This window comes from Seriola aureovittata, chromosome 6, assembly GCF_021018895.1.
Source record: "Seriola aureovittata isolate HTS-2021-v1 ecotype China chromosome 6, ASM2101889v1, whole genome shotgun sequence".
Classification (NCBI taxonomy): domain Eukaryota; kingdom Metazoa; phylum Chordata; class Actinopteri; order Carangiformes; family Carangidae; genus Seriola; species Seriola aureovittata.
The window spans coordinates 12,441,429-12,458,236 of NC_079369.1; the positions used below are offsets into that span (position 1 = coordinate 12,441,429).

The window sequence follows — 16,808 nt, forward strand, 5'->3', positions numbered from 1 at the left end:
TTTGAAATTTTAATTTTCTGAAAGTGTTTGAGCAAGACACTCACACACAGAGTAAAGTAATCAAAAATAATAAAACTCAACTTTTATCCCCCCCCCCTCCCAAAAATACTTTTACCACTTACACAACTGTCCTAAAATAGAAGGCGGGCACAAATGAATCATTCAAGTTGATGTCAGGATGTTTTTACTTTATTTGACATCACAGTTAAGTCAAATAAGAAGAGGAGGTAGCACACAGAGAGAAAACAAGATGAGACTGAGCTGAACTCACATCTCAGTTTAGTCAGAGCTCTCTGAGCCCGAGGGTGCATTCACTTAAGAAAAAAAGAAAGAAAAAAAAAAAAAGGAAAGAAAAAAATGCATGTTGAGATAATGACCATTAGAGGATAATTGGGCACTTGGTACTGCAGTAGCCTTTCAAGTGTGCTGCAGGGAGGATCTGCAGACGTGCTACAGGGCAAATTATCATTCTAAAGTCTGAGAAGCGGCACAAAGTCAATGACAGATTAAACTCAAACTGAATTAACACCGAGTGTTACTCCATATGGCTACACTTGAAATTAAACTACAGCTGAGCTGAATGTCTAAATTTCCAAAAACAGAAGCAAGAAGTCTTTCCGTCTTACTAATTTCCTGTTCAACCTTTGACCGCTGTGTGGGCTTTTTGAAAAAAAAGAAAAAAGAAAAAAAAGACCCAAACTTGAATTATTTGTCAGTCGGATGGGTTTGTGGTTGCTTTCATGGCTTCGTAACAATGCCGGAAGCATGGAGGAAGGGATTTTGCTGACTAAATCCAGGTCAGACATAGTCAGATTACCTTCCTGATCTGGCCAGAAAATACCAACATCCAACATACAAATGGGAATTCTCTCAGTGCTTGATCAAGAGAAAAAAAAAAAAAGGACAAGAAATGTATTGTTTTAAAAAAAGTAAACTGTATTATATTTGTTGTGTCAGGATACAATATAGAGACAGAAAAACAATCATATGTACATAAGTGAAAAAAAAAAAAAAAAAAACATTTCACAATTCACAATAGTAAAAATGCAATGTGAAAAGTATGCTTCATTTGAGAGCTTTAGTAAAATAAGTGAGGCTGTTGCAGAGGTTCCTAATCTTTCAATCGTCATGGATTTTAAACTGAGAGAGATTTAAACTAACCCTGAGATGTGGAGGGATTGGAAAAAATGGCATCCAAAGACAATTAAAGTCAACTGTTTTGGAGGACTTAAAGAAAAGGATTTACTTCAAAGCCTCCCACAATGATGCAGTCAGAATCAAATGGGTTTAACAAACAGGAATATTCTCAGGGAACTCGTCTAAGAATTAAAAAGGTGAATAATAGTAATTTAAAAAAAGGACTGAAACCACAACAGCCACCACCTTTGTCTTCATTATCACCATTAGCAGGGTCACAATGATCAAGTGCATACTGTTTTCTGAAGTGTTCCTCTGATAAAAGACTGAATTCTAAATAACATCAGTCTTCTTTTCTTTGGTGTAGCTGCTGTGGATGAAGTTAAAGTTTCAGCAATCCTATCTGGAAAAGCACAGCGCTTATTACACAGCTCAATTTCCAATTCTCTCACAGGTACGCACACAAACACACACACACAAACACACACACACACACACACACACACACACACACACACACACACACACACACAGAATACAAAATGAGGCCGCAGCACAAAACAATCTCCCAGACAGGCTCAGTGATACAAAAACACATAGACAAAAAGGAGAGACAGCTATTATGTGAGGTTGGAGAGGGATAGTAGTAACTATTCATATGCTCCTTTATAAAGGAAGAAACAACAACATCTTTCACGCCATTAAAGGACATGCGTCGCACAAACAGAGATGGTTATCTCCATCACATTACATGAGGCTGCTGTGTGGTGAAATGGAGTGGCTGCTCGACAGAGGCAGGCTCCATGCCATTATACCACCCCAGAGCGTGGAGCTATAATTGCAGTGGGAGAATACAATCAGGTGCTGTGTTTGTCTCTGCTCTAATCTCTATATCCTGCCTGGCCCCTTTCACACACACCAAGCTGCCGTTTTCGTCCGGCCTTTCATCTGACTGCTCATGGGGAGTCTTTTTAGTTCATATCTGTCAGAATTCTAACCAGAGTTTTTGTGCTTTTAGGATAAACCTGAGGCAATGCCAATAAATCTGAAACACAGCTGACCTGGGGCTCCAACATCTATTATGACGAGAGGTTTGCCAGCTCTAGTGCTTTATTCCCATCTGATAAAATGCCAGAGCAACCTTTGCACCTGGTGCCACATTGTGCCGCTTCCTTGCTGTGATTATGACATTTACAGTCACAAACTAGAAGTTTTTCTGAACAGATGAGACCTTCCAGTCAGCGCAGAGCCAATTAATAATAAACAGCACAATCAAATTCCTTCATGTTTACGGTCCCATTATGACCCAAATACTTCATCTTTACTGTGTTAGCTGCAAACCAGACGATTAAAGGAAAACTGGGTTTATAGGGCCTTCTAAACAAAAGCCTGGCCTCTCTACAAATTGGAGTTCAGTGCATGATGGTGAGAGCTGTAAAATGCAGGCTAAGCAGGATTACTCGACTGCCATGCTTCACATGGTTTCACTGTTGCACAAAAGTACAGTACAGCGCTTGTTCAGGATTGAGTGCAATACTACTTTTAGAAAAAAACAAAACAAACAAACCAAAAAAAAAAAAAATCACTTCTTTATGTCTTTGGGTATTTGGAAAAGACGGAAATTCACTTCCTCTCCTGGTGCTCCCAGAAACATTTTCGTCCATTAAAAAGGCACCTAACAGAGATATAACTGGAGGCCTGTGCCTGGATTCATGTCTTTTTGATTAAGTAAGAGAGCAATGATAATGCTCCTGGAATGAAGAAAATCTTTTTTTGTTGTTGTCTTTTTTCCAAGGCACAGTTGTCAAGACTCATACCCCTGCATATACTGATTAGAGCATGGAGTTTTACATTCATTAAAAAAGAGCATCTGCTGGGTTTTGTTTTCCTGTGAAATAACAGAAAGTCAGGCTGGAGAAGAAAAAGACTTTGGACTAACTAGCCAAGAGAATTTCAGTGTTACAGTAATATATCTGAAAGGCACACACAAACACAAACCAACAAATTAAAAATAAAATGTTCATGATTGTCACCTTAAAAGAATAAAACCTACAAGATGGTATAAGAAGGGTGACTAGAGGTAAAGGCGCCTGATGACGAGGCAAACAGAGGTCAGAGGTTCCCGTCATCGAGCATCTTGTTGACACCGTTACAGATCCTCTGCAGGTGAGCGCGATAAACCTCCGAGGGCCCGTAGAGAGCGGCCAGGAAGTCACAGTCGGCGAAATGATTGAAGACGTGGTTGACTCTCGAGTGGCTCTTGGCTGTCAGGTGGCGTTTGATGGCCTGGTGTAGCAGTTCACGACACTCATTCAAAATGGCGCTCATGACGCGGCGGTCAAAGGTGAACTCGATCTGGTGGAAACTGACTGCCGTCATGGCCAGAGTGTGGACTTTCTTCCTGTGAGACGACGAGAGAGAGAGAGAGAGAGAGAGAGAGAGAGAGAGAGAGAGAGAGAGAGAGAGAGAGAGAGAGAGGAGAGGCTGTCAGTTTCTAATTCTGACTGGAGCAGCAGAAGTATGTAAAAATAGAAACTGCTGTCTTATGATTTTCTTTAGAAAAGTTTTACAACCCCCATATATCAGTTATAGTATTGTCCTTCACAGCGATACATCTCCATGCTAACATAATCACCATTCTCCATACTGTGCACTTATGTCAGCTTCACATGCCTCCAAGCTCAGTTTTACTCTTTTAGTGGAAAATATATAAACTGATGTAAAAACCAATTTCCTTAATTTGCTTCCATCAGCAGGCAAAAAATGTTCTTGAACTGCAATCCCCTCCACTTTAAGCTCTCAAACAGGACTAAGTCCTTTTTGTTTCATTATTTCATTAATTTAACTTTATTTAATTTTATGGTAGGAGCTCTTCATTTAAGTCCCTTTAAAGAAAACATTTTGGAAAATACATGTATCTGCCTCTTTTCCAAGAGATTGATGAAATATCTCTCATGTTTAACAATGGAGTGACCTTGAACTTTGATCACTAAATTCTAATCAGTTCATACTTGAGTGGAAGCAAATGTTTGTGCCTTATATCCATATGTCATTCATTAGAGCGTCAAGCTACCATGACCTTGTGAGGTCACAGTGACCTTGACCTTTGCCGTCTGGGCACCATGAGTGTCTGTAGTAAGCTGTGTGGAAATACATCCAATAGTTGCTGAGATATATCAGTCTGGAGATATACTGCATATATCATGGTTTTATGGGAAATGTAACTATTTCTTGACAAACACCAGCTGGGGGCGGTGACTTCCTGAATGTTGTCATGTGACTCTACAAGTGTTGGTAGGTGGATTTTGGAACCAGTCTTTATGCTAAGCTAAGCGAATTGCCTCCCAGCTCTAATTGGTATCAATCTGCTCATGTAACTCTTGGGAGGAAAGCAAATAAGCACATTTTCCAACATGTCAGACTAATCCTTTAATGGCTTTTCCTGCATACCTGAAGTTCTCCACCAGGATCAGCTCCTCGCTGTTGAACTGGTTGTTTCTATAGAGCACTCCAAGCTTCACCACCATCTTGATCAAGTTCTTGATGATCTTCTGGGACTCTTTACGGTTGCGGGTGTACTCCTTGGTGACGCGGTACAGCTCGTCCAGCACTTCGCTGCTGGTGTCGTCGATGAAAAGGTTGGCCATGCTCTTGGTTGCCATCTTGCTCATCAGCTTCTTCTGCGCCTGCAGGGCTAAGCTCTTGGTGCTGAAAGAGTCCATGGTCAAGTCTGAGTCAAGATGAGATAGAGACAAGAGAGAAAAGAGAGGAAGTCAGTCTTGTTAAATGCTTATGCATTGCAGCAGACATTTTCTTCCTGCAGAAACCTTTTGAAATGATGTGAGCAAACATGTTTGTTTGCTGGTGTTCTACAGTTACCATCTAACTAGAAATGAAAATGAGCGGAACCTTTCCTTAAAAATCCGTTTAAACTTTCTCATCCTGAAAGCAAAAAGGGCCAAACATATTACACTGACAGCACTGCAATGTGTGAGGTTATTGCAAATAACATCTTCACTAATACTGTTTAAACTGCAGGGCCAAGAACTGTCCCCTTTATCAGATAATGAGCCGTGGCAGCTGTCAAATTAGTCCCAGAAACCCTCTGGCTCAGAGCCTACAAGGTAGTTAGCGAAGAATGTGTCATTACGCGTGTAGGAGTAAAAGTCAGTTACAGCACGACCACGCAGAGCAGACAGCGCAATCTGGACATCTCATTTCCTGAATGCATTCAGAGAACAAGGTGTGCATGCGTGTGTGAAAAAGTAAGCAGTAGACAGACAGCGGCAACTCATTCACTGCACGCGTACGGCTTGATTTATGTATGATGCTGTGTGTTTGTGTGTCTGTGTTGATGTTTGTGAGGTAATGCTGGGTGACTCAGTGAAAAGCTGTGCCCATGATGGAGGCTCATGAATAGTGGGGGTCAGGTCCGCAGCGTACCACATCATTTCAGCAGTCGCATCTCAATGCTTTGTGCAGGTCACTTCTACAGGTTTGTACTTTCTGTTTTTGAAAAATAAAAAACAAATCCATTTTCCCGTACACCCCGTCTCTCACCTTCACGCGTCTCCAAGGATAACCTGGGAGTAGAGGAGAGAAAACAGGCAACAAAAAGCAATGGAATTTGCTACAGATATTCAAGGTCTCTACAGGACGAATTCTAATGACCACAGTGATCCTCTGACTTTTCCTTATAGTGCCACCATCAGGTCAAAGTTTCCACTTAACCAGTGATATATCTCAGTGTTTACTGGGTGGATTGGCACAAAATGTGGTACAGATCCTCATGGTGTCCATACTACATACATGTATGTCCTACACATACACATGTTGACAATAACTGATCATTCCACTTCACAAAAAAAAACCAGAAGCAGGAGAGAAGTGAAAGTCACAGTCTGGGGAAGGACCTAAGCCTCCTTGAATATTTGAAAGGTTCCGCTTCATTTGTTAGACGAAAAAAGGGTTTTGAAGAAAAACATGTTTGTATTTCTCAAAGTAAGCTACTGGATAAAAGTATTATTTTTGTGTCATACTCCAACTCATAGGCACCTGTATGAAAAATGATACCTAATGTTATTGTGATGATTCAGAGGAACCAAGGAAATACACATGCAAATATCTTCACCTCAGGAGAAAAAAAATAAGCATAAAAACAGTCTCACCAGTCAGATCTTATTTCCTTCGTACATCTCCCTGTCACTGAAACGCTAACTGTAGCCTAATAGGCAACTGCCAAAGTGAAAACAAAATAATCATGTTTAAGCAAAGTGTCCCCTTCACATCACAATAGGGGATTAATCTTAATACAATATCCTTTCAACACTAAAGCTTCACTGCAAATCCGTTTGACTGGTAAACTGCCTATCCATGTGCTGGAGAATAATAAAAGTGCAGCAGAATAAATGAGTGGTGACATATCCCTGCTGGGTGACTTGTGACTTTTACTGTTGTTGGTACTAGAAGGCAGTGCTAGTATAGTGTCTGACTTTCATTCTGCTCTTTCTCTCTCTCGTCGCAATGCCTCTCTAAGAATATCAATAAGACTCCTTGGAGAGTGTCAGCAGGATGCTTCCCAGGGAGGAGACACATGAGGAGAAAGAGAGCAAAGACCGAGGCAGAGAGAAAAAAAGGGACGGGGTGTGTTATATATCAATACCTGAAACGTGGGGGAAATGTAGGTGCTGAATGAGAGGTCATTTATACTGCCTCATGCTGAATCTAGTTTTACTCCCTCTCTCGTTGCAGGTGCTGGATGTTAAATCGGGCCTCTCGCCGTGCTGATCAAGGATGACTAGCAGATCCCATCGACCGTTTCAGCGTGATTGTAACTCTTAACTTGCCAAGCTGCACTTGTTACAGAAAATCCTGCTCTGATGCAATGTGTGTGAAATGGATAACAAGGAGAGAGACGCTAATGATCAGGCTAAAAAAAAGAGAAATAAATACACAGAACTCGAGATATTTATTTCTATATGAAGAGCAACTGAAAACAATCGCTTAGTCCTGCTGTCACCCTCTAATCACAACAGTTCTCAAGAAAAGAATCACTTACAGCAACAGGGCGAGTCTACATTTACCTCCCTCTCTTGCCTCTTCACGCCTCTGCTGATGGATGTACAAGAGTTTAGGAAAGTGCAAATGGGTAATGGGCACATTAAGAAAAGCAACCTCTTTCTCAGATTTGGGGGGTGGGGGGGTGGGGGTGATTTCATAGTGCTCATTAAAATCCACTCTCGCCTGGGACCACAGCCATCATAGCTGTCAACTCGCATGAACAACAGAAAGAGAGAAAAAGAATGAGATAGGGAGGAGTGATTGTCTTTCATACCCATGAAAACAAACATTTTAAACACGGCTGCACTGTCTGATAGTTCACTTAAAACTGAAGCTTGACATAACAGCCCCGTACCACTCTTATCTTGAGGATGGAGGGAAATCCTCACTGTGGCTCTTGCTTCCTCCCCTTCATCTCCCCAAGGCAAGAAACTAAAGGCTTCATGAAAAAAAAAAAATCCTCAAGGGAAAAGTGCTCAGAGTGATGAAAAGGTTTTTGATCAAGGAATAATTTTTTTGGTAACTTTGCAGCATGAGAGTGGTTAGTGTCAAATCTAAATAGCTTGTGAAGTCCAGTGCCCAGCGACACCCTGGCCAACCCTGACACAATGTCTCCATAGTATACAGAGGCAATAATGTAACCAATTTAAGGCAGAACGAGACATGTCAGCAGCAAACACTGCTGAGAGTTGTTGCAAAAATATACAAGCCACAGTCATCACAGCACACACAAATCATACAAGAACAAACATCTGCACACATACATGCACATTACTGACAGGCCTGGTTTGCCAAGCAGCTGAAAATGAAATGAAAAACAAAGACAGACTGCAGCATAATAACTCAGCGTAATTACAGCAGTTAGACGAGCTACAAACTCATCAACTCACTCAAAACAAGCCAGCATGCATTCACAAGGACCAAAGCTCAGCAAACATGACTCATGGAAATGAAACCAGACCCTGCACAGTATTGGATAGATGTCTTGTGACAGTGAGAGAGTCCCTGGGTAATGTACCCTAGGACTCTCTCACCCTCCTGCAGGTGTAGACAGCACTGTAAAGTCTGCATGGCCGAGGTAAAAAGAGGTTGTGATGATGAAGAAATAACCTCCTCGTCCTCTCTAGTCCTTTGAGGATTAATGAAGCAGGGTCAGATGAAGCTGGAGAGGCCCTTTATTATCCATGTTTCATTTGCCTTGCCTCTTTGGGCTTCAGGGCAGGTAAAGCTGATGTCAGGATTGGGGACGCTTCAGCCGAAAGCTTTTCAAAATTCATTTGGAGAAAAGGGAAAGAATGGGATGACAACTCCTACTGTCTGCCATTTTCATTTAGTATTTCTATAATGTGGCCACTGTCAAGACCTTTGAGACTGACGCAGTGAATAAGGTCAGAAAAAATTTGAGTTGAAGAATTTCATAACTTAAAACCTACAAACTACACACATTGTGTAATTTAGCTAAATTCCACTATTTGAATTATATTTATTTATGGAAAAAAAAACCTATCAATAAACACTATTCATTTTTCTTCAAGGTGATTGTACGGTAATGAAAAATATATTACATTATTACTAATTTATACATTAAGGCTGCAAATAATGATTATTTTCATTTATCAATTAATCTGTTCATTTTATTTGGGCTTGATTAATACTTTAACCCCCGTTTCCAACCTGTGGATCGGGACCCAAGAAGGGTCCCTAGAATGATTAAAAGGATGAGAAAGAGTTTATTATTTCTGACTTATCTCTTAATATTTTCTTTTTTCTCGTGAAATACCAGATACTTTCATGTCTTTGTGCCTCTAAAATACTTAAAAAAGAATGGTCCGCCATTTTGGGAAGTACACTCAATTGTTTTCTTCCCAAATGTTATACAAAAAGATTGATAACACTAAACACACTAACAACAAACAAGGCTACAGCCAGCGGCTGGTTAGCTTGGTTTAGCACAAAGACTGAAAACAGAGGGAAAACAGCTAGCCTGGCTCTGTTCAAAGGTTACAAAATCCAACTACCAGCACCTCTGAAGCTCATTCATTGAAACTTTATACCTTGTTTGTTTCACCCTTAAAAAAAAAAAAGAGGTTTTAAAGAGCTTTTGTGCTGGGCTATTTCTTGGCCAGAAGCAGTGATGTAAAAGACATAGTCCAGCACGAAAGCTAAACTAACCAGCTGCTTATGCTACCCTTATATTTACTGGACAAATATGATAATGATATCAATCTTCTCATCTAAAAGCAAGAAAGTGAATCAGCGAATTTCCCAAAATGTCAAACTACAGCTTTGAACAAAACAATCTGACAAGGAAAAATCCATCTTTGGCTTGCAACTTATGCAACTTATGTCTCTTGAGCTCTTGAGTTTCGTTTTAAGTGGTCATACACACACACAAAAAAAAGAAAAAGTAAAGCTGAAAACCTCTAGTTCACCCTTTAAAATGTCAGAAGAAAATGGAAATAGTGTCACAGACCTCGGAAAACAACTTCAAATTGCTTTGTTTTGTCCACACAACAGTCCAGAAACCAAAGCTATGCAAATTATAATATAACAATCTAAAACACAGAAAAGCTGAAATTCCCGACATTTGAAAAGCTGGAAACAGCTATTTCTTTACATTTTTCCTTGATGAATACCTTTACTGAAATTGACCATTAATTGATCGACTTATCAATTGTTTCAGTACTATAATGATATTTTCTGTTCATCTGAAATCGGTGAACTTGCTGTGGTTTTTGTCGCCTGTATTGGCTCACCAATTCATAAAATCAAGAGATACAACATAAACATTCAATGATACTTGATATGAACTGCAAAATGCATTTGCCTTTGGCCTGCTCATATTTAGGGTAAATCCAACATGATGTGAGCGTGGCATTGGTTTTCCAAGAGGGGTATTGAGCTGAATCCAGGATGAAGCCTCTGCTTTGACTATATTCACTTGTCAGTCAAAGTAAAGCTGAGGTGTGACAGGTGAGAAAGGGCCAGAAATTGGATACACCTGTAGCTTCCGCCCACTCTAGACCATGCCATCATGCCTCATAAGGAAGAAGAGGCCACAGCACCCAAAATATCACCACTCTAATACCTGCTGCCAATTCAAACAGCTTGGTGGATACTGATAACAGCCAGCACAAAGGGAGAACCGGTGAAGAATGTGTTTCTACACTGCTTGGACACTGCAAGTTGCTAAAAGAGCTTTGGCAGAGATTGCAGAACTTTCCATGACACTTCATATTACAAGTGATTGGTTGATGGCAGCAGAAAATGTCACGACTTTTGTGCTCTTCAGGGATCACCAGTCACTGGGATTGGGGCACTCTGACCTTAAAGAGAGGACTCCATCAGCAGACAAAATCTTCACTGCTACAGACAAAAAACTGATAACTGAGAACAGCTCTGTATTCTGTGGTCTAATCAAAAGACTATGTTAAGGCTTTATTCATATTTTCTTTCTTTCTATTTTCTTTTTTCATTCAAGTCCTTCACATTCACAAAAGCACAATCCTTGGTGATCCAGAGATCTGAGACACATACCATGTAGCTGAGACGTCCCCAGTTTGAGTCCAGTCGATGACCTTTACTGTATGTCCTTCCCCCTCTTTCCCTACCCATCCCCTCCCTCCTGCTGTTTCCTGCTGCTGTCGACTGTCCAATAGATGAAAAACACTATAAATAGAATATTTTAAAGGCTCAAAACAGTTCAAAAACTGAACAGATTTCCCATAAGGTGACATATTAAATCTGCTTGTTTTGTCCAAAACCCAAAGATATTCTGTCTAATGTCACAGGAGACTAAGAAAACCAACAACTATTCACATTTGTAAGGCTCTCTTTAATAAAACAAAAAAAAAATCAACTATCACTGCAGATTGGTTTTACGTCCACAAACTAATCATTTAAAAAAATCTAGACAAAAAAACAAAAACAAAAAAAAATAAAACAGGAGCAAAGCATCATATTTGAGGAGCTGGAACTATGAAGTTTTTGCCATTTTTGTTTGAAAAAAACAAACAAAAAACAATCAGTATCATATTATATATAATCCAGCACTTGTGAGGACGGCAAAATAATATTAACACTTTCCAACACAATATAACACGCAATAACAATAAGATGAATCAACACCTCTCTGACACGGTGCCAGCAAAAAATAAACATGACAAATGTTTATTGCAAGGCTGTTGAACTGGATTGGATGACAATAGACTGTGTACACACTCTGTACATATTCTATTTGCTTTGCTGCCTTTTGGTAGAACTCCCACAAGTAAAATGTAATTAAGAAACAGCCAACGTGTGAAAATGGAGTCTACGGTACTACTGTCCTACCTTTTCCACTGCCAATTACAATAAAGTCTCACACAACATTGCACAGTTGCGAGAAAAAAACAAAATGACAACAAAATTGTGGGTTGTTGAGAGGAAGTTTGAAAAAAACAAAAAACAAACAAACAAACAAAAAAAAAACGTATGTCCTTATAATGAATTCATATCAGGGAATCTTGAATGAGAAAACTTCTTCCTCCACATATTCTCATGTGCTGTAGGCTATGATATAATCCGTCACTGATTTGTGAAACAATAGACAGTCCTGGTTGTTATATAAGGTACATCCGTGCTTTGTGTTCAGAGAGGACAAGTAACCACTCAAATGAGCTGTACTACTGGAACCACTTCACTGTTAGGGAATCAACAGCAGGATTTCAGGACAACTGAATGCTGCAATTTCATCTTTCATCAAGTTTTATAGTGTTTGTTTCACTCTTCTCTTGAGATGTTGCATAACAGAGGAGGTGCTGACTGCTAATAACAGAGGCAGTGCAGGGAACATTGTGTGTGTTAACAATTGTATATGGCAGGCGTCTGTGTAATGGTCTCTCTTTCTACACACACCCATCTAGTCCAGCAGTTCTGACACAAGAGCCATAATTGCGTCCAGAACAGATGCAACACACATAGGAGCACATGCTACATACAGGCTTTCAAATGCAGTCGATTTTTGTATGATGGTTGTGTGCGTTTGCGTTCTAATCTTCCCACACAGTCATCATCTGTGAAGATGTGTGCAGATCTGCTGAGAAAGGAGGCAATCAGCGCCTTTCGCTCAGACACCGTGCCCCGTCCTACCCTTTTTTAACAGTTTTCTCAGATCTGCCAGAGCCCGCTGAACAATTAATAATTAACACATCGGCATATAATGGATCGGGGATAAATAATTCAGCCTGCCGATTTGGACTAAAATAGACCCGAGGCTAAGAGGAATCTGCTACAGTGCAACAGGTTGGGGCAGAGATGTGAGAGAGGGATAAAGGGTGGACTATCAGTACATTAAGAGACAGTGGCTGCAAGCTGATAACATTAATTTAGGAACATCAGTCAGAGTTACGCATTTATAATAAGGCTGGGAATACAGTAACTGCTGCTCTGCCCAGGGGCCAACACAACACTCACTGACAACATTTGTTCTAGCATTAAAATTCATGTGTGCGTTGTTTTATGGTTACAACTGAGCTGATTTTATATAACATATCTGTGAACGGAGAAAGAATAATATAGAACAAAGAGTAAAAAGGCCATTCCACTCTTACGTGACTTCACTTTGACTGCCATGTCCAAGTTTTAATTACATATTATTTACAATATAATTAGCATCTTAACAGCACTGCAAACAAGGCAAGACATAATCAAGGTGCTAACCGGTGCTTGAGCTATGACTGATGTCTGGGCCAATGACATTTTAATTAAGGCCACCATAAGAGCAGGGCACATTATGACTAATTTTCCTTACTTCGAGCCTAGAGAGCATAATTTGTTAACTTGGTATGTTAATGGAGTGGCAAATACCAGTGTGCTTGGCTGCAAGAGCAGCAGGGATGGAGATGGAGAGTGAAAACAGAAGGGGGCCAATATGAGAGGACATGACTGTGACTAATACATGACTCAAGTGGGATCTCAAATGAGTCCAGTCTATTGGCAGATGACACTGTCCCTCACTCTCTCTATTTCAAACAATGGCATGATATTTGCAGGTGATGTGGCTCTGCTCTTTCAGACAAGGCCACATGCTCCGAGTGTTTCGGGTTTCCAGGGAAACTGCAGGCCACCTGCGTGCTCAGCTGAACTTTGCAGCCTAGTAAAAGCAGGTCAAACACTGCTCTTGTCTTGTCAATGAGTTACCATGGATTCTCCTCTGCAGGAACAACAGAGTCTCTACCACTATTGCTGCAATTTCAAGCTCTGCCCCTAATAACACTGCATGGGGAATGTCTGGCAACGTGACTGTATTGTCCTATTCTAAAAGACTCACAGAGGGGATCTGCACAGATACAGTTACACTGAAAAATACATAGATGAGGCCCAGAAGCCTCTGCTTAATCCTGCTGGGCAGTTATTGTATATTATTATATTATTTATTGTCTTTCAGAGTCATATTGTGCTGAAACAATTATAAAGCCATTGTGAAGCACAAAGCTATGATTAATGAAGAAAAGCAAATACTCATTAAAACCAGTCATGGATGAAATCTAAAACAAATGGACTTCTATTGTACTATGTTGCACTTTCACTATACTTCCATGCTGCCCAGGGCAATCGACACCACCATTATTTTAGGGCTATAAATGACGGTTATTATTCTTGTTATCAATCATCATAATGATTAACCAATTCACCTTTGATACAATAAATGTTCAGAAAATAGTAAAAATGGCCATCACATGCTCTAGATGGTAACTTAAGATAGTTTAGTTTGTCCAACCAACAGTCCAAAAACTCAAAGATATTCAATTTACAATGCAGACATTCCTTCTTTTTGAAGCAATCAGATGCCAAAAAAGGTTGGGAACAACTGGGTTAGCCCATAAAATGTCAGAAAAAAATAGTGCAAGCAATGCCCATCACAATTTCCAAGGAGACACCTTCAAATATCAAATTATCAAACCAGCAGTCCAAAATCAAAAGATATGCAATATACAAGGATATACAACAGAGAAAGGCAGCAAACACTCACAACTGAGAATCAGCTAGAGTATATTTTACAATGAATCAATTATCAAATTAGCTGGCGACTAATTCTGCCAATCAACTAACCATTTCAGATCTAGATTATTAAGCCTATATGTATGTTATACTGGTAGATATTCTACTAGACCCACAGTTATTCTGTGATATTCATTTTTGCCTTGTGTCAGCTCTCTGCTTTTCAGCTGGTGCTACCAACAACAAAAGACACAAAGGAAGCCCTGGCAACTAAAACACAGTGGGTTGAAATACGCCAAACTATTTCACCACTGACACTGCTAATGCAAGGAGAGAAGCAACTTCAAGTGCTAATGCAAGGCCATAATTCATTTGACATGTCTGTTGAGGCTATGCATGATAATGTGTGCTACTACCTGCCAGAGCCCAGACTGCACAGTGAAGCTATTCATCCACACTCAAGCCTTGTTCTGGAGAGGAACTTTACAATGTAAACACAGCAATGTGTTATAAAACATATCACTGTTTGCAAAACATATGTGTCACCCTTTTCTCTTAGTTTGCAGTGGATTACACTGAAACAACAAGGAGTCTTACTGTGCTTTCAAACAAGCCGGGATAAATCCATCTTCTTTATCTATCCTTATTTTCTTGTTCTCCTACACTTCCTCCATAGTGGAAGCATTGTGCAATCATAATGAATGTAAAACGTAAGCTTCTTTACAAATACTGTCTTTATTGACCACTTAATATGCACAGTCTCTGTGTGGCTAAAAAAAAAATCGTTTTATACAAAAAACAATGCATGTCCAAATTTGTCAGTGTCGTTCCTTGCAACATCCAACAAATATGAGGAACTTGGTTCAATCCAAACTAAAATTACATTGGTGCAAATGGGTGTACCAGCTGACAAGATATCAGGATACTTATCAGTGCCTTATAAGCCTATGTGTTAAATGTGGTCAACCACATGATTTGAAAAACCTAAAACTTGTTTATGAATGCTCTTTTTATCCTCTCATCACTTTATATGCTAGCTGCTGAACGGTAATGAGTTTCTAATTTAAACAAACTTAATTGTAGGTCACTGAATTCTAATATTGCCAGTGTGTGCTGCATTATGTCAATATCTCATAAATCAGTTTTATTATTAAAATAATCGCCCACTGTAATGGCCCTGTTCACCATACATGTTGAAAGCGTGTCTGTTGCCAGTTGCTGCTAGCTTCATCATCATAATGCTATATTTGAATCACGTCCCAACTGATATTTGCTCGAAACAAGACTGACCGTTACTTCCGCTAACTTAGTATTAAAAATACAGCCTGTGAAAGAAAGATAACTGACCTAGCAAACAAAACTGCTTCTTATTAACTTAATTTTGTCTGCTCCATCTTTGAAAAGGCTGTTCCAAATTGACACAGGTTAACTTTAGCGGTCAATTGACTCAGGAGTGATTTGACCACAGGCCTCTGATAAAGAGATCTGGCTGTTGCTGTGGCCGTTATTGTCCGTTGATTAGATGTTTCATTAAAAACTGGTCGAGCGTTAAGTTTAAGCAGCGACAAGGTGGACTCACCTTCCTCTCTCAGCTCAGTGGGACACAGGAGTGGTCAGTCAACAAGATGACAAGTTAATCTGAACAAAATCTCTCAAGTCTTCATCCTGGCAGCGCAGGGAAAAGTCTCTTCACAGCATGTTTTGTTGTTTGTTAGCTTGTTTTGTTGGATCTCCTCGATACAAAAAAAAAAAAAAACCCTTCCTCCTCTCGTAACTCCGTTTTTGTTCTGTAGCGGTGTATCAGGCACAGATGTGTAAATTATTGAAAGAGTGTTTCCTTGTCTCAGCTGCTGTGAGATCGTTTACAAGAGTTTGTTGTAACCCGATTCCACCTCCTTGTAAAAAAAAAAAAAAGTTTCAAACTTGAGGGGACTTGGAAATCAACAGATTGATGGGGGCTTGGGCCAATGAGGGCGCAACAAGGGGGAGGGCACCGGCCCAATCAAGCCCAAAGAAAGGAGCGTTTTACAGCCAGCACATTCCCTGCCCCCATTAGGGTTTCCAGTAATTATCCTTGTCCAGTTCACAGTCCCAAGGCTGAAAATTTCCCAGAGGAAATGGTGTTAAGGGAACAATGAGCAGGAACTGTGGGGAGCAGTTTTTCTGTCATGGCCAAAATGATTTACTGACTCGTTAAGTTACACATCACTGAAATACAATACTGAATTTTTTTTTTTTTTATTTCATAATTTGCATGTGATTTTCTAACATTAATTAATAATTATATTAATTACTACCTAGGGTAGCAGAGAGAGAGAGAGAGAGAGAGAGAGAGAGAGAGAAAGAGAGAGAGAGAGAGAGAGAGCGAGTGAGAGAGAGAGTGAGAGAGATTTTGTCAGCGGATGTTTTCTGGACAGGGGAAGTTTTTCCTCATCTGTCTAATGAGGACACCGGAATTCCCGTGGTCAAAATAACCTTGCAATGCATTGTTATTGAACGCTGAGGTAATGTTATTGTATGGATATTATGCACTACATTGTCAGAAACCCACGGTCAGCAACTGTAGTACTACCCCATACTCTTCGTATTGTATATCTAAGTATTAGCTGCAGGTCTCTGTCGTAATAAAA

General features: G+C 40.0%; 1 protein-coding gene across 1 annotated transcript; it reads right to left on the reverse strand.

Moving 5' to 3' along the window:
- Window positions 1-161: 161 nt before the first annotated feature.
- Window positions 162-16,061, reverse strand: tnfaip8l1 (tumor necrosis factor, alpha-induced protein 8-like 1). Its single transcript, XM_056379483.1, has 3 exons — window positions 15,758-16,061; window positions 4,588-4,867; window positions 162-3,538 (listed from the first exon to the last, which is right to left on the reverse strand). Exons 2-3 carry the CDS (start codon window positions 4,857-4,859, stop codon window positions 3,250-3,252), a joined length of 561 nt encoding a protein of 186 aa, XP_056235458.1. The 5' UTR covers window positions 4,860-4,867; window positions 15,758-16,061; the 3' UTR covers window positions 162-3,249.
- Window positions 16,062-16,808: the final 747 nt, after the last annotated feature.

What these genes read in the sequence shown, in the direction of transcription:
- tnfaip8l1 (XM_056379483.1), bottom strand. Translation starts at nt 4,859, where the DNA reads ATGGACTCTTTCAGCACCAAGAGCTTAGCCCTGCAGGCGCAGAAGAAG. An exon ending in ATCCTGGTGGAGAACTTCAG is followed by an intron (nt 3,539 to 4,587) that starts GTATGCAGGAAA and finishes GTCGTCTCACAG; the next exon opens with GAAGAAAGTCCACACTCTGG.